At 46.0% G+C, this 18,596-nt stretch overlaps 1 protein-coding gene across 6 annotated transcripts in view; it reads left to right on the forward strand.

Annotated features, from left to right (window-relative positions):
* LOC139263142 (neutral alpha-glucosidase C-like) overlaps window positions 1-18,596 on the forward strand; it is a 237,431-nt gene that overhangs the window by 40,161 nt on the left and 178,674 nt on the right. For 5 of the 6 annotated variants that reach the window (XM_070878753.1, XM_070878757.1, XM_070878755.1 and 2 more), the window contains exon 5: window positions 11,744-11,871. In XM_070878753.1, the coding sequence (XP_070734854.1) occupies window positions 11,744-11,871 (128 nt within the window). Of the gene's footprint in view, window positions 1-11,743; window positions 11,872-18,596 lie in introns of those variants that run through there. The other variant, XM_070878758.1, reaches the window with a different exon arrangement.

The following is an 18,596-nucleotide window of genomic DNA, read 5'->3' on the forward strand; positions in this document are numbered from 1 at the left end:
AGATCAAAACCAATGCATCCACTATCTCTGTAGCCACCTCTTTTAAAACCCTAGGATGTAATTCCATCAGGTTTAGGAGATTTGTCGACTTTTACTCCCATTAATTTCTCCAGTACTATTTAATTACTAATACAAATTTCTTTTAAGTTCCTCATTCTCGCTAGCCCTTTGGTTACCCAGTATTTCTGGAATGTTATTTGTATCTTCCACTGTGAATACAGATGAAAAGTATTTGTTTAATGTCTCTGCCATTTCCTTAGCCCCTATTATAATTTTCCCTGTCTCTGCCTGTAAGGGACTCGTGTTTACTTTTGCTAATCTCTTTTTACATAGCTTTTGAAGTCCTGCCCTGTTTCCAACTCATTGGTGGGCACAGAGCAACTCATTGGCTGACACAATCCAGCTGATTGACTGACACAGCAACTCATTGGCTGACACAATCCAGCTCATTGGCTGACACAATCCAGCTCATTGGCTGACACAATCCAGCTGATTGGCTGACACAGTCCAACTCATTGGCTGACACAATTCAGCTCATTGGCTGACACAATCCAACTCATTGGCTGACACAATCCAGCTGATTGGCTGACACCGTCCAACTCATTGGCTGACACAGTCCAGCTCATTGGCTGACACAGTCCAGCTCATTGGTGGGCACAGAGCAACTCATGTGCAAGAGATATTGTCAGTTGGAGGAGCTCGAGCAGCAGCTGGGCTCACTGCACAAGCAGAGGGGGAATGGGTGATTGCCAGACTGAAGAAAAGGAGTCCCCTGAGTGCATCTCACTCTCCAATGAGTATTCTGTTCTGAGTACAGGTGAGGGCAATGGTTCCTCTGGGGAATACAGAAAGAGCCAAGTCCATGACACTATGGGTGTGTCAGTTGTATAGGGCGAGGGGAGGAGGAAGACAGGGAAAGCGATAGTGGTAGGGGATTTGATAGTCAGGGGAGCAGACAGGCGTTTCTTTGGGCGCAGATGTGATGTTGCCTCTCTGGTGCCATGGTTAAGGATATCACTGAGCGGCTGCAGAATAATCTGAGGGGAGAGTGTGAACAGCCAGAGGTCGTGATCCATATTGGCACCAAAGACATAGGTAGAAAGAGGAATGAGGTCCTGCAGGCAGATTTTAGGGAGAGAAGAAAGAGATTAAAAAGCAGGATCTAAAAGATAGAAATCTCTGGATTACTCCCGGTGCCACGTGCGAGTGAGTATAGAAGCGGGAGGATAGAGCAGATGAATGCGTGGCAACAGAGATGGTGCAAGAGGGAGGGATTCAGATTCCTGGGGCATTGAGGCCGGTTCTGGGGGAGGTGGGACCTGTACAGGCCAGATGGGATGCACATCAGCAGAGCTAGTACCAATATGCTCGCGGGGAGGTTTGCTAGCGCTGTTGGAAAGGGTTTAAACTAAGTTGGCAGGGGGATGGATACCAGGATGTAGCATTACAAAGAAGAAACAAAGGGCCCAAAAGATTGGGAGAGACGGATAACATGAAAGCAAGAAATAGTGAGCTATTAGGTGGGGTCAGACTAAGGGAGAACACAAGATGGTCGAAGATAGGTTTATAGTGTATGTATGTGAATGCACAAAGCAGAGCAAGCAAGATTGGTGAGCTGCAAGTGTAAATAGCCATGTGGAATATGATGCTGTGGCAATAACTGAGACCTGGCTCAAAAAAGGGCAGGATTAGGTATTAAATATTCCAGGATATGGGGTGTTCAGGAAAGATAAGGAAGCAAAGATAGTAGGTGGTATAGCAGTACTGGTTAAGGAGAATGTTACAGTACTGGTGAGAGAGGATGTCTTGGAGGGGTCAAGGACATAATCTATTTGGTTAGAGTTAAAAAATAACAGAGGTGCCATTACACTAGGTGTATTCAACAGGCCACCAACTAGTGGGAAAAATATGGAGGAGCAAATTTGCAGGGAAATTACAGAGAGATACAAGAAGTATAGAGTAGTGATAATGGGGGATGTCAACTATCCTAATATCGACTGGGATAATAGTGTAAAGGGCAGAGAGGGGGTAGAAATTCTGAAGTGTGTTCAGGAGAACTTTCTTGATCAGTATGTTTCCAGCCTAATGAGGAAGGAGGCATTGCTGGATCTGGTTCTGTGGAATGAGGTAGGTCAAGTGAAGCAAGTGTCAGCAGGTGAACATTTAGGGAACAGTGATCATAGGGTTTAGAATAACTATGGAAAAGGACACGGAGCAATCTAGAGTAAAAATACTTAATTGGAGGAAATTTCGGTGGGATGAGAACGGATCTGGCCTGGGTAAATTGGAATCAAAGATTGGCAGGCAAAACGAGTGGACCAATGGGCTGCCTTTAAAGAGGAAATAGTTCAGATACAGTCGAGGTATATTCCCACTAGGAGGAAAGGTAGGGCAACTAAAGTCAGAGCTGCCTAGATGATGAAAGAGATAGCAGAAGAAGCATGACAGATATCAGGTTGAGAATACATTTAAGAATCAGGCTAAAAATAGAAAGTGCAGAGAAGTGAAAAAGTAAATAAAAGGGGCAAAGAAAGGGTATGAGAATAGAATGGCAGCTAACATAAAAAGTAATCCAAAAGTCTTCTGTCGGCATATAAATATTAAACAGGAAGGGTAAGGCCGATTAGGGGCCAAAAAGGAGAGCTACGCATTGAGGCAGAGGGTATGGCTGAGGTACTAAGTGAGAGCTTTGCATCTATCTTCACCAAGGAAGAAGATGCTGCCATAGACACAGTAATGGAGGAGATGGAAGAGATACTGGATGGGATAAGAATTGATAAAGATGAGGTACTAGACAGGCTGGCTGTACTTAAAGTAGATAAGTCATATCCTTACGAAGTGCGGTGCCCAGAATTGGACCGGATGGGATGCATCCAAGGACGCTAGGGAAATGAAGGAAGAAATCGCAGAGGTACTGGCCATAATCTTCCAATCCTCCTTTGAAGTGGGAGTAGTGCCAGAGGTCTGGAGAATTGCAAATGTTACACCTTGTTCAAAAAAGAGTGTAAAAGTAAACCCAGGAACTATAGGCCGGTCAGTGGGGAAGCTTTTAGAAACAATAATCAGGAACAAAATTAACAGTTACTTGGAAAAAGTGTGGATTAATTAAGGAAAGCCAGCACAGATTTGTTAAAGGCAAATCATGTTTAACGATCTTGATCGAGTTTTTTGATGAGGTAACAACCGCAATGCGGTTGACTGATGCATGGATTTCCAAAAGGCGATCGTCAAAGTGCCACATAATGCCACAAAGTGCCAGCAAAGTTGAAGTCCATGGAATAAGAGGGGAGTGGCAGCATGGATAAGAAATTGCCTAAGTGAGAGGAAACAGAGAGTAGTGATGACCGGACTGGAGGAAGGTATACAGTGATGTTCCCCAGGGTACAGTACTAGGAATACTGCTTTTCTTGATATATATTAATGACTTGGATGTGGGTGTACAGGGCACAAGTTCAAAATTTGCAGATGACACAAAACTTGGAAGTATAGTGAACAGTGAGAAGGATAGTGATAGACTTCACGAGGACATAGACAGACTTGTGGAATGGCGGACACGTGGCAGATGAAATTTAACACAGAAAAGTGTGAAGTGATACATTTTGGTAGAAAGAATGAGGAGAGGAAATATAAACTAATGGTACAATCCTAAAGGGGCTGCATGAACAGGGGGTATATGCACAAATCGTCGAAGGTGGCAGGGCAGGTTGAGAAAGTGGTTAAAAAAGCTTACGGGATCCTGGGCTTCATGAATAGAGGTATCGGGTATAAAAGATTGGAAATTATGATGAACATGTATAAAACACTGGTTCGGCCTCAACTGGAGTATTGTGTCCAATTCTGGGCACCGCATTTCATGTGAAGGCCTTGGAGAGGGTGCAGAAAAGATTTACGAGAATGATTTCAGGAATGAGGGACTTCAGTTACGTTGATAGACTGGAGAAGCTGGGGTTGTTCTCTTTGGAGCAGGGAACATTGAGAGGAGATTTGATAGAGGTGTTCAAAATCATGAGGGGTCTGGACAGAGTAGATAGAGAGAAACTGTTCTCATTGGCAGAAGGGTCGAGAACCAGCGGACACAGATTTAAGGTGATTGGTAAAAGAACCAAAGGTGACATAAGAAAAAACTGTTTTACACAGCGAGTGGTTAGGATCTGGAATTCACTGCCTGAAAGGCTGGTGGAAGCAGATTCAATCACTGTTTTGAAAAGGGAGCTGGATAAGCACCTGAAAGAAAAAAAATTGCAGGGCTACAGGGATAGAGCGGGGGAGTGGGACTAGCTGAGGTGCTCTTGCAGAGAGCTGACACAGGCTCCACAGGCCGAATGTCCTCCTTCTCTGCTGTAACCATTCTATGGGGTCAAGTTTCGGGCCGCGTCTAGAATGGCGCAGCCCCGACCTAGACGTCTGTTTTTCGCGCCTAAAAGTACGACAGAAAAATACCTCTGAATTCTCCGGCTCCTTGCAGGTCCCTGGGAGCTCGGTGCGGTGTGCACACAGCAGCGGGGGGCAGAGCCACAGAGTCGTGCTGATTCTGATAGTGAGGGGGTGGGGCTATTTTAATGAGGCACGCGCAATAGCCCAGAAACATTGGCACTCGGCCATTTTTAACGGGACTTAAACAAAAGTGTTGATTTGTCTCGTGGACCCCTGGAGAGGCTTGGGATTGAATTTTGGTGATTTTTTTTTGTGTCTGAAGGAGTGCTTTTAGCAGCACTGTTGAATAAATCACCTGATGAAATCAGTGAGTGCTGCTTTTCACTGCTAAACTTCCAGAACAGGTGCTGCATTGGTGCATGCAAATTAAGGACTGGGTGTTTTGAAAAATCAGAGTGTCAATTCAATACAGCAATGGAACAACATCCACCAAGAACAAAGAATTTCTTGCATGAGGAAGTGGAGATATTAGTCAACGTCATTGAGCAGAGATGGCAGAAGCTAGACACCAGCAACAGAGGTCGCATAAAAGTGCCACCTAAAGAAATGAAGAAATGCTGGAACCGCGTTGCAGAAGATTACTGCGCAGTGGTGCATACCATGAGATCTGGAAGCCAGTGTAAAAAGAAATGGCACGACCTTGGTCAAGTAGTTAGTGTAAGTAATAGTTTCCATTTTTAATGTAATCGTAATTGTAATGTGACTATCTGTATGTCCCATCTTGCAGAAAGACGCACTCTGTAAAAAGTTATATTTAACTCTTTGCAGAAGAAATTGGCCCACAACAATAGGGAAGCAACTCGAACAGGAAGTGGCCCGCCCAATCTGCATCCACTGACACCCTTGGAACAGAGGGTAGCTGCTATGATGAGTCGTACATGGAGAAAAGCAATCAGTACAGCACAAGCTGGGCCCGCATGTGAGGAAGAGGCATCGTGGCCCTTTAAATCAACCTGTTGCCTGGCCTGCTATGTGTGAGAGTACTCATGCCACCCATCCTGCCCCCTCCCTTGCTGTTAAATATTTGACTGTTCTGATGTATTTTGCAGAACATGATGATGATGATGATGCCAACCCTGAGGATCCTGAAGATACAGAACAAGAACCAGTACAACCAGATGCGGACGATCCAGACTGGATGATGGTGGCGATGACTGAAATGTCGACAGGGGAGAGCTTCCAAATGAATGTTTATAAGGGGCATCAGAGTTTCAACCCCTTGCATAGGTTCTAGTTCCACCTTCCATGGTTTTGATTCTGACGTTGCGGGTCCCAGTGGTGCTGGTGATATAATGGAGCAGTTTACACCCATTCACCCACCATCCCAGCCCACGGCTCGCACTCGAGTGCTGTCGTCTGGAACACCGAGCGCCCCACCGTCCCAGCCCGCGCCTCTCTCTAGTACTGCCGTCTGGAACACAGAGAGTCCCACCATCCCAGCCCGTGCCTCTCTCTCTAGTCCTGCCGTCTGGAACACTGAGCATCCCACCATCCGTGCCCGCGCCTCCCAGTGTAGTAGTGCCACGAGGCAGACCCAGGCAGAGGAGAAGGAGATTGGAGACACGCTCTCCTGAGATGTAGCGTGCAACAGATGCGGATCAGGTTGTGGCATTGGGTATGGAGACCAATGAGCTTACCCGATCACTCATCGGCAGCGTCAGTGCAGTGGTTGAAGAGGTGACGGTCCTGACAGGAGAAATAGCAGTAATGACACGGGAACTTAAGGAGGGAATGTCTGAGGGAGTGCAATCGACGGCATAGGCCATCGGGGAAGGCATGCAAGTGATGGCACAGGCCATCAGGAAGATAGCTGCTGCAATAAGGGCACACAGCCCGGCCAATCAAATGACACCCCAATGAAGAAGTGAACATTCACAGAGATGTGGATGAGAGATGGTTGCAGCCTTTCTTTGCTACTTTTGTTCTTGTTCTTGATGTAGCTGTAGTAGCATTTTTCAAATTGAAATTGTTTTGTAAATTTTGTAACTTTACAAGTTTATAAGTGATCTTCAAGAGTCATATTATAAAGTAAAGTTTGATACAACAAATATTTTATTACAGTGACGTTAACTTTTCAATAAAATATTTTTTCATTAAAACTGATTCATCTTACATTAACACAACACAATATAGGAGTAACTGCAAAGAATAAACATGTCCATGCGCAACAGTGGTTGCAGAGCCCTCAGGCATCAGTAATTGAAGCATTCACGGATGAGCTGCTGGCGCAGGACTTGAGCAATCGTTAAAGGAGCACGATGGACGGCCCTCCTCCGACCTCGTGCTCCGGCATCAGTCACTTGCATGCTTTTCTGATCATCGTCATCATCCACATCCCGCTCTTCCGTAATACTATCATCATGCACTGGACCCTCACTTGAGTCTTCTGGTTCCACTACCAGCTCCTGCTGCCTCATGATGGCTAAGTTATGGAGCATGCAGCACACAACAGTGAAGGGACCGACAATCTGAGGAGAGTATTGCAAGTGGCCTCCGGAATGGTCCAGGCATCGTAAACGCTGTTTCAATATGCCAATGGTCCTCTCAATGATGCTGCATGTCGCAATGTGCGCCATGTTGTATTGACGGTCAGCTTCTGTCCGTGTCATGCGTAGGGGCGTCATGAGCCAGGTGGTCAGGCCGTATCCTTTGTCTCCCAGTAGCCACCTCTGCCCTTTTGGCTGATGCTCAAACATATCAGATATAATGCTGTCGTGTAGGATGAACGCATCATGGGTGCTGCCAGCGTATCTCGCATCGACTGACATGATGTGCTGCTTGTCGTCAGACACGAGCTGCACATTGATGGAGTGGAAACTTTTTCTATTCCTGTACTGCTAGGAATCCTCCACAGGTGCTCGCAAGGCTATGTGGGTGCAATCAATGCAGCCCTGTACCTTTGGGAAGCCGGCAATCCTGAAGAAGCCCACAGCCCTCATGGATCGCTTGTGCAGTCATTGGGAAATTGAATTCATTCCTCCGCGCATACAGTGCAGCCGTGACCTGGTAAACGCAGGCATGTATTGCACGTTGAGAGATGGCGCACCCATCTCCAGTTGTAGCCTGAATCGATCCCGAGGCATAGAAGGCAAGTGCAGCTGTTACCTTCACTTCAACAGACAAGGCAGTCAGTGATTCTATGATTCTAAAAGACAATTCAGTTGATAAATTGTGAAAAAAAAATCAAATATTTGATTTAAACCAGCATTTTGGATATTATAAATTTCAGTTGCTGAGAAACAAAATGAGGTGTAAAGATCTTTTTCCCACTATTGTGTACACTATCCTGTTTATAACACACCAGTCTAAACAATATTTTTTATGCAAACACCAGTCTCTGCATATACATTCTAGCCCCTATTGCCGTGTGTGTGCAAAATAACCTAGCCTACATTATCCTGTATGTAACACTCTCCAGCCTATGTTATCTGATATAAAATTCAACTGTCTGTGTATTACCCTGTGTGTAACACACTAGTCCATGTGTCATACTGTGTAACACTTGACGGGCTGAATGGCCTTCCTTGCTGTAACCAGTCCAGAGTTCTAACTCATTTCTGGACACAGTCCAACTCATTGGTTGACTCAGAGAAACTCATTGGCTGATAACGGGTGATATCGGATTGGCTGCCCGTTGTACAGCTCTCCCGATTTTCCTTCCCATTGACTTCTGAGAGAGAGAGAGAGAAACTACTCGGCAGAGATTCACATCCAGGAACCAATCACACCAAAATACCGAATTTTGTGTTTACAGAGATCCCATAATAACTCAGAAGGGAATGCTTCGTGCTATGGGATCTGCACCCTCCCACGCTCTACCTACCTGTGCTGTCAGGCCTCATGCCTTGCCGATCCCACCCCGCCCCTCAATGCTGAGAGACACTAGTGCAGATAACAACAACAACAACGAATTGCATTAATATAGCGCTTTTAATGTAGTAAAATGTTCCAAGGCACTTTGCCAGGATTGTTATCAAACAAAATTTGACACAGCCATGTGAAATATTTGGACAGGTGACCAAAAGCTTGGTGAAAGAGGTTTTAAGAAGGATTATGACGGAGGAGAGAGCGAGCTGGAGAGGTTTAGGGCCTCTGCAGCTGTAGGCTTCCTTGGGTCTTCTCCCGCTCTGCCGCCGTCACTTCAGTGGGATCCCTGAAAAAGATGCCGGTGCAGGAATCAACCAGTGAACGAAGCCTCCCATCCCTACCCCAGGTTGTGCCAAACCTCAGGTTCACCTTCCACATTGATGACAGATCAGAGCCCTCCCCATGTTGCCACACTCCCAAACCCCCACTCAACCCACTCGTGTTCTGCCAAACCTCACCTCCAAGTGCAGCTGAGGAACCCCTTGCCCACTGCCCAGTACTGCTAAATATCAGATACTGAGCCCCGAGTTGCTGCATCTTGCATAACTGTTAAAAGGAGGGGAGAGCATCGGAAGATTCATGGATGTAGGTCGGAAGAAACTGGACAAGGGGGTAAAAAAAAATGACTCAAGATAGGAAGAAATAAGTTCCGTGGGGCAAGAACAAGCTGAAAGTCCACTTTAACAGTTTCCAGTTTCCAAGCCCTTACTGTCTCCTTTTCACCATGGACACCATTCCCTCTACACTTCCATCCCCCAGCAGGACAGCCTGCGGGCCCTCCCGTCCTCATGGAACAGGTGCCCACCCAGTCCCCATCCACCATCACCCTCCTCTGCCTGACTGAACTTGTTCTTACATTGAACAACCTCTCCTTTGATTCCACTCACTTCCTCCAAATAAAAGGTATTGCTATGGGAACCTGTATAGGTTCTGACTACATCTTCCTTTTCGTGGGATATGTGCAACATTCTTTGTTCCAGTCCTATTCTGGTCCCCTCCCTCACCTCTTTTGCCGGTACATCAATGAGTGTATCAATGTCACTTCTGGCTCTCACCTTAAACTGGAAAATGTAATCAACTTTGCTTCAAATTTACACCCCTCCCTCGCCTTCACATGGTCCATCTCCACCCCTTCATCGCCTTCTCTAGCTCCATTTCCAGGGATAAGCTGTCAACCAATGTCTATTATAAGCTCACTGACTCCCAGAGCTACCTTACATAGGATTACATAGGATATATGGCACAGAAACAGGCCATTTTGCCCAACCAGTCCATACCGACGTTTATGCTGCACTTGAGCCTCCTCCTGTCTTTTCTCATCTAGATCTATCAGCATACTCTATTCCCTTCTCCCTCATGTGCTTGTCAAGCCTCCCCTTAAATGCATCGATACTATTCTATTAAATCACTACCTGTGGTAGCATGTTCCACATTCCCTGGGTAAAGAAGTTTCTTCTGAATTCCCTATTGGATTTCTTGGTGACTATCTTATATTAATGGCCTCTATTTATGCTCGCCCCCCCCCCACCCAGTGAAAACATTCTCTATCAAAACCTTTCATAATATTAAAGATCTTTATGAGGTTACCCTTCTGCCTTTTTTCAAGAGAAAAGATACCCAGCCTGTTCATCCTTTCCTGATATGCATACCCTCTGATTTCTGGTATCATCCTTGTAAATCCTCTCTGCACCCTCTCCAGTGCCTCTATACCCTTTTGATAATATGGGGACCAGAACTGTATGCAGTACTCGTGGTTTAACCAAGGTTCGATACAGGTGTAGCATAACGTCCCTACTTTTTAATTCTATACCTCTAGAAATAAACCCTAGTGCTTGGTTTGCTTTTGTATGGCCTTACAAACCTGTGTCATAACTTTTAGTGATTTGTGTATTTGTACCCCCAGATCCCTTTGTTCCTCTACCCCATCTCAACTCGCACCCTCCAAGTATTAAATGACCTCCCTATTCTTCCTACCAAAATGTAACACCTCACATTTATCTGTGTTGAACTTCATCTGCCAATTAGATGCCCATTCTGCAAGTTTATTAATGTCCTGTAATTTGTTGCAGTCCTCCTCGGTATTGACTATCCCCCTAATTTGGTGTCATCCCCAGATTTAGAAATTGTGTTTTTGATTCCAAAGTCTAAATCGTTAATGTAAATTGTGAACAACAGTGGTCCCAACACTGATCCTTGTGGAACACCACTACCCACCTTCTGCCACTGTGAATAACTACCTTTTACTCCTACTCTCTGCTTTCTGTCTTGAAGCCAGCTAGCAATCCACTCTGCTACTTGTCCCCTGACTCCGCATTCTCTGACCTTGTTCATCAGTCTATTATGGGGTACCTTATCGAAGGCCTTTTGAAAATCAAGTTAAATTACATCTGCTACTCTCTCTGGTACCTCTACAAAAAATTCAATGAGGTTGGTCAAGCAAGACTTTTCCTTTTGAAATCCATGTTGACTATTCATTATTACATTTTTGGTTTCTTTTGTTCTTCTATTTTCTCTTTAGTAGGGATTTCATTATTTTTCCTACCACCGATGTTAAGCTGACTGGTCTATAATTCCCTGGACATGTTCTATCCCCCTTCTTAACCCTGGTTACATTTTGTCCCACCCCGCTTCCTGTAAGGACTTTATTCCATTTTCCCAGTTTCTCTGTCGCATCTGTTCTGATGGGTGCCACCTTTCAGACCAGTGCTTCCTTTTTCCTCAAATGAGGATTCCGCTCACTGTAGTTGACAGGGCCCTCGATCGTGTCCATCCCATGTCCCACACTTCTGCCCTCACACTTTCTCTTTCCCAGAACTACGAGGAGTCCCCTTGTATAAAAGCAAAATACTACGGATGCTGGATATCTGAAATAAAAACACAAAATGCTGGAAATACTCAGCAGATCAGGTGGTATCAGTGCAGAGAGAGAGACAGACAGAGTTAATGTTTCAGGGCAATGATCTCTCGTCAGAACAGGAAAAAGTTCAAGATGTAACAGCTGGGGAATTTAAATTCAGTTAATTAAATAAATCTGGGATTTTAAAAAGCTAGTATCAGTAATGCTAACCATGAAACGATTGGATTGTCGTTAAAAACCCATCTGGTTCACTCATGACCTTTAGGAAAGGAAATCAGCCATCCTTTCCCGGTCTGGCCTATATGTGACTCCAGACCCACAGCACTCTGAGTTATAGAAAACCACTACAAAAAATATCACCGCACCGACTGCAGCGTGTTCAAGAAGGTGGCGCACCAGCACCTTCTCAAAGGCAATTAGATATGGGCAAGAATGTTACAGATAAAAACGTAAGGATCAGAAACTTTAATTCTCTGTAGATTATACACTGTTAACATCTTCATTACAATCTCTTAATAATTGAATTGGAATGACAGAGCTGGGTGGTTGATAAGATTAAAAGCATATTTCTTGATGTTTTTGCAGGTTCCTCTCTCTCTGGAGGTCTTTGCCCTTAAGGATCACGTGATCAGGATAAAAGTGAATGAGTTGATGCCATTGAAGCCGAGATATGAAGTGCCTGATGTCATCATTAATGAGCCTGACACACAAAGGTGAGACACCTGGTACAGCAAGCAAAGCCTGGTGGGAAGGGTTTCATTTGTCAAAGCTGCTTTTACAATGCACCTGTATACAGACTAGACCTGATGTCATTACAGGTACCTGTTATCAGCCTAACACTTCTGTGACTCTGTTGTCACTTGGAACCTATCCTGCAGGGCCACTCCCTGGTGGTAATCCCGTATTGTAGATTGTTATTCTCTGCTGCTAAAACAATGGCCGAGATTTTCCTTACCGCGGCGTATCTGGTGGGGTTGGTGGCGGGTTGCGGCCCCGCTGCTAATTCCATCCCGCTCTGGAAAATGAATTTCCGTTGATGGGGCTTTTTAAGTCTGCCCAACGCATTTCCCGGTCCAATTAGAGGAAGCGGGTCAGGTGATGCCATTCATGACACTTCATCAGATGGTTTCCTTAAAGGAACCATGGGCAAATTTCTTTTGACATTTGTGCTGTCAGTGTTCTACAGCATTGGACTGCTGCAAGCACTGACAATTACTGCACAAAGGCAGAGAGCTGCACAAAGGGTTCTCCCATGTCTCCCTCCATATGCTGATGGAGGGAGTCAGAGCACGCAGGGAGGTCCTCTTCCTTTCCAATGGGCGGATGAGTCTTCCCCAGGAGACCAACACAGCCTGGTTGCACATTGCACAGGAGGACACAAGCAGGGATGTCGTCAGGAGGACCTGGGTGCAGTAGCGCAAACCTTTCAATGATCTCAGTAGATCACAAAATATTAATACAAAGTCACACTCACCTTCATCCTGCTGAGCCTCTCATCACATCCCATCATTCTGCCCTACCCTACACCTGCATATCCTTACACCAATTTACCTTAAACCTCCACCCATCCCTCTCTGTCTACATTATCACATCGCCATCTCACTAGCCACCCCTTACACACACTCTCATCCTAGTGCAATCTTACCAACTAACAATACACAAGCGTAGCCACTTGGGTGTTTTATCCAATGTTCATGTAAAGTTTCTGTTAATGTGGTGTCAAACATTGAAACCTTTCTTTTCAACATTACATTCTTTGACAGATTTGTGTGCACCGTTTGCGGTGAGTGGTGAGACATAACGGTACCCCCCCCCCCCCCCCCAATGGCGGTGAAAGGAATAGCTTGGTCATTGTAGGGATGTTTTATGGTGTTGCTGGCGCATCATGTGACAGCCAGGGTGTACAGTGTCAAGTGAAGTAAATCTGGCCATGGTGAGGCCATCCCTGCAGCAGTGTGGTCGAGTGCTGATGCCTTTTGTCCTGTGCAGCATCAGGTGATTGCAGGAAAGGTTAGTGTTATTGTTGGTGCTGCTGGTGTGCCTGATGTTGGGGCTCATTGTGGTCGGATTCTGAGGACCAGGGTGAGGTAGTATGTTGATGGAATAAATGGCAGGTGAAGTAGAGATGACAGAAGCATTCTGTCAATGGTGAGAGAGTTCTTCCAATGAAATAAGATAGAGAGTGGAAAGTGGAAAGCCTGCAGAATCTGTTCTGGAAATGGACTGAAAAACCGCTTGTAGCTGAGGAAAGGTTGCCAGTTTGCCAGTGAAAAATTTACTGCTCCGCCCGGGACACCGACTGAGGAGTGACCAAATTTCTCCCCCATATTGTTTAAGCCAAATACAGTGGCAAGGGTTTCTGTTCAACCCAAGAGATCCTTGTCGCTGTATTTGGCTTAAAATATGTATCATGTGACCCCCCCCTCCCCCCCCAACATGATTTCTTTGATTTTGTGATAGAATAAACCCTCTGTCAGACCCTGGCTGAGATTACAAACTACCAAACAAATTATTAACAGTAACTAGATAGTTAAACAGTAGCAAAGGATAGGAGCAGATTTACAGAAATATTCAGACCTCACTATTCCTCCTCAGAATATGGAAAATATTCTGTGCTAAAAGCTAACGTGAAATTGGAGCCCAAGTAAATGCGAAGGAAAACATGAAAAATGGGTCTTTGTTTTATTAAAACGACACAGATTACGGGGTGATATAATGGAAATGTTTAAAATTATGAAAGCATGGCACAGAGTAGATATAAGCACATGGTTGCAGTAGCTAAGGGGTCAAGAACGAAGGGCCATAGATAGAAGATTAAATATAAGAGATGTTGAACAGAGGGCAGGAGAAACACTTCACACAGAGAGTTGTGAGGCTGTGGAATTCACTTCCAGGATTAGTGCTTGAGGCAGAAACTGTCAACATTCAAGATTAGATTGGATAGGTGGGTGAAGGACAAGGTTTTGAAGTGATTGGGATCAGGAATGTGATTGGGATTAGTTACTCACATGGAGGGCAAACACTGACATGGATTGGTTGGTCAAATGGCTTGTTTCTGTGATTTGACTTCTATGTACTTCTTTCTTTGTGTCTCATCATTATAGATAGAAACACATCTGGAGTCTGGTATGTGACCATTGTTTACCAAGGAAGTGGACTTTGCCAAAGCTACGATAAACTAGGAAGTTGTCGGGTTACTGGACGAGATAAACAATAGATAAAGAGGAAGTACTAGAAAGGCTGGCAGTACTTAAGTTGGATAAGTCACCTGATCCAGATTGGATGCATCTGAGGTTGCTGAGGGGAAGTAAGGGTAGAAATTGCATACAGGGGTGGTGGCAGAGGACTGGAGGATTGCAAAAGTTACACCTTTGTTCAAAAAAAGGAGCAGGATAAACCTGGCAATTACAGGCCAGTCAGTTTATTGTTGGTGGTGGGAAGCTTTTAGAAACAATAATCCGGGACAAATTAACAGCCACTTGGACAAGCATGGACTAATAAAGGAGAGCCAGCATGGATTTATTAATGGCAAATTGTGTTTTTTGATGAGGTAACAGAGGGTGGATGAGGGCAGTGCAGTTGTTATGTAAATGGACTTTCAGAAGGCCTTTGATAAAGTACCACACATTAGCAAAATTGATGCTCATGGGATAAAAGGAGCAGTGGCAGTATGGACACAAAATTGGCTAACAATTGGACATCGGAGAGTTGTGGTGAATGGCTGTTTTTCGGACTGGAAGGAGGTAAACAGTGGTGTTCCTCAGGGTTCAGTACTCGGACCACTGCAGTTTTTGATATACGTTAATGACTTGGACTTGGGGGTAAAGGACACAATTTCAAAATTTGCAGGTGCAAGTGTCGTAAACAGTGATTGTAATAGACATCAAGAGAACTCAGACAGGCTGGTGGAATGAGCGGACACAGGACAGATGAAATTCGACGCAGAAAAGTGTGAGGTGGTACATTTTGGTAGGAGGAATGGGGACAGGCAATACAAGCTAAATGGTTTTAAAGGGGTGCAAGAACAAAGACACCTGGGGGTGTTTGTGCACAAATCTTTGAAGGTGGCAGGACAGGTTAGCAAAGCAGTTAATAAAGTAGGTGGAATCTTGGGCTTTATAAATAGAGGCGTAGGGCCTGAACTTGGTCAGAGCTAAGGCCCGCCCATTTCTCGACAGTCCCCAGGGGGAACTTCAGTTTTTGCCGCCCGCTGCTGCTGGGGCCAGTCGGGCGAGAGTTTCGGCGTGGTCTGTCGGCGGGTGGGAGTGGGAGCGGGCGGTGGCAGCTTTGGGCGGTAGGGTTAGGCAAACCTCGGAGGCCGTGCACCGCGCATGCGTGAGATTTGCGATTTTTTTTTAGTAGTTTCTTGTGGGCAATAACATCACTTTTGCCACGATTGGGGCTCATGTCACAGCTGCACATGTTCATAAAAGCTGTGTACTCACTTGCACCTGCCAGTTGCAGAGAGGTCATATTTGGAGAAAGAGAAACAAAATCATCATCAGCCATCCATCTTGGGAATTTATAATAAGTGCAAAAAAAACTTCCAAGAAGTCTGATGGAGGGAAGCCCAGAGCTCCCGGGTTTAATGATGAGGAGCTGGAGGAGCTTGTATGTGAGGTGAAGCGCCGTTATAAATACCTCACCCGTGATGGTCTACCACCCAAATATAGACGCATTTGGAACAAGATTGATGAGGCCGTGTCCTCAGCGGGCAACATTGTGCAGGATGGAGACCAGTGTCGGAAACGATGGAACGATGTGGTAGCGTCAGCAAGAGTGAGTAAAGATTTATTGTTGCACTCCCATACTAATCCAAAAGGTTCTGTGGTAGGTGTATATGTGTGTGTGTTGCATGAGCAAAACGGGTAAAGGCTGCAACTTTTCTTTCTGCAGAAGAAAAGATCAGCCAACGCATCAAGCCTGAGTGGCACGGGAGGGGGCCCAGCAGATGTCATTGAGTTGACCAGCCTAGAGCAGCGTGTCTTGGCGTTGGTGGGTGACCACCGCCAAGCCATCACAAAGGGTGCTGCAGATCCCGTGCTAGAGCATGGTAAGCTTATACTGCATTACGCTCATGTCATGCAAGGTCATGCAATGTTAAGTCAAATGCTTTTTATGTCGGCCATTAATGGTGTGCTCATGTAGCAATGGAAGTCCTTGATGTAAGAATGTAAAATGTGATAGATCACCTGTCAGCTTGAGCAACCCCAACCCCCAGCTATACACCTAAATGTTGTTCTCTACTTGCAGATGTTGATTCAGACAGCACCGAGCAATGCACCACATCCACCTCTGGCACACAAATGCCGAGTGTGACACCAACGTCTTCTACCTCGACGTCAGCAGCCCAACACACTAGCTCCTTCCTCCACCTCCCACCCCACCCCAAGATCACCCATATCCATCGCATCCACCTCCGCCGCCCAGAGACACGAAGACCAGGAGGGAGAGGAGGAAGAAGTGCCAGTCTTCCAACCACTTGAGTTTGAGGAGCTGCAAGAGGAGGACTCCAGCTTCCTGACATGTGTGCCACCTGTTCAGCCAACATCGGGTCGAGGTCCGACTTTTTGGGATTCGAATTGGACGACGCAGGAACAAGTGCTGGGAGGCGCAGAGGCCGTGCCGGAAAAGCCACCAAGCCGCAAGCACCCAGGGTGATGCAACAATCCGATGAGGATGGAGGACGGCTCGCAGCAATTCAGGAAATGGTCCAGCTGTCGAGGACGAGCGTCGACCTAGCTCGAGATGTGCTGCAGACCATGGCTGGGATAGCTGCCAGCATCGGCAGCTTTGGTGAGCAGCATACTGCCAGTATGTCACGGCTCATTAGTGCGGTGGAGCGCAACACCGACTCTGTAGAGGCCATGCGGCAATCAATGCTTTCGGGACATTTCATGCAACCCCCCGAGCCCACACCATCGAGGCCGACAGATCCCGAGGAGCCGGAGATGCTAGAGATTTCCATCTCGCCCCCAACATTCTCTCCAAGATGAACACGCAGCAGTGCTCCGGCTGCCCTCCTGCACAACATCATGCAAGAGAGGTGGTGAAGGGCAGGGGTACGGCTCGCCGTGAAGGCGGAGCAATGAAGAGAACTCCCATCGAGCGGGGGTGGGCGGGGGGAGGGGGGGGGCAGAGAGGTAGTGGTAATGGGTAGAAACTTGGGTGTTGGTGGTGGAGATGCTGTTTGCACTTCATTAAGTTGTATCTGTTTCACATGGTTTGTTGTGAATGTGACTTGAGTGATTCCTGAGATAATGTACATATGTTGGATTCAATTGTTTGCATGTTCTGTCACTTTGGCATGCTGCACTATTCAATACAGTCACATTGTTCACCTACTCTTGGTCAGTGTCTCACTTTTACATCATCTGGGGTACCTGCTGAGAAACAGACAAATCTCCTTCAGGTATACTGCTGTCTGAGGAATATCTTGCCGTCCACATATGATGCAATGCTTTAATGGGTCCTGACATCAGGCGATTGCGCTATGACAAGTAAGGGTGACCAATGCAGGAAGGCTGCCATTGAATGAGAGACAGTTGCATGGCACGACTTGGAGGGCACACATAAGGCTTGCACTTCAGTCCACATTTTCTTAGGTCCAACATCACAGAGCCCTGATATTACATGTTCCTCAGTGACCTTGCAGTCCATTATATATCTCTTTTTCTCTTATATACTTGAGCTCATGCTGTTCTCACTATCACATCCTGCCACCTCACAGAGCATTACATGATTTCATTATTGCCTCTATAGTTTGACGTAAGCTCATACCATGTGTACACTCACATTCTGTTCTGCCTGCAATGTCTAAAAACCCTTATAGTACATCTCCATGGAGCCTTTGCTATGTTTCGGAACTCAATGCCGCTGCCTATACCACACCTGCCCTTCAATGGAATACTTTTTATTTACATCAGTGAAGTCATTCTGTGCAGTTTAAGGTCGATCTGAGAACGCATTCTGAGTCTCTGATAGTGGTGCAGCATATGGACGCTACCCGGGATGTGCAGCACTCTGAGCGATTCTCCCTGCCGCCCGATTAACAGCCAGCTAAGACCACCTTTCTGCTGGGCACAAGGAAAATCCCATTTTTGGAGCCTCCGGGATGGGCGGGTGGCAGGAAGGTGCGCCGGCGGTACTTCACGGGGGAAACTCCCACCAGGCAGGACCTGGTCAGCAGATGGGCAGTATGTGAGGAATCTTTCAGAATAAAAATTTTTTCGGGCGATACCTTGGCGGCTGTGGGCGGTATTCTGACTAAGTTCAGGCCCGTAGAGTATAAAAGCTAGGAGGTTATGTTAAACCTATTTAAAACATTAGTTCAGACTCAGGTAGAGTTTGTACATAGAATTACATAGAATACACAGCACAGAAACAGGCCATTTGGCCCATACAGTCCATGCTGACATTTATGCACCACTCAAACCTT

This window comes from Pristiophorus japonicus, chromosome 4, assembly GCF_044704955.1.
Source record: "Pristiophorus japonicus isolate sPriJap1 chromosome 4, sPriJap1.hap1, whole genome shotgun sequence".
Taxonomy (NCBI): domain Eukaryota; kingdom Metazoa; phylum Chordata; class Chondrichthyes; family Pristiophoridae; genus Pristiophorus; species Pristiophorus japonicus.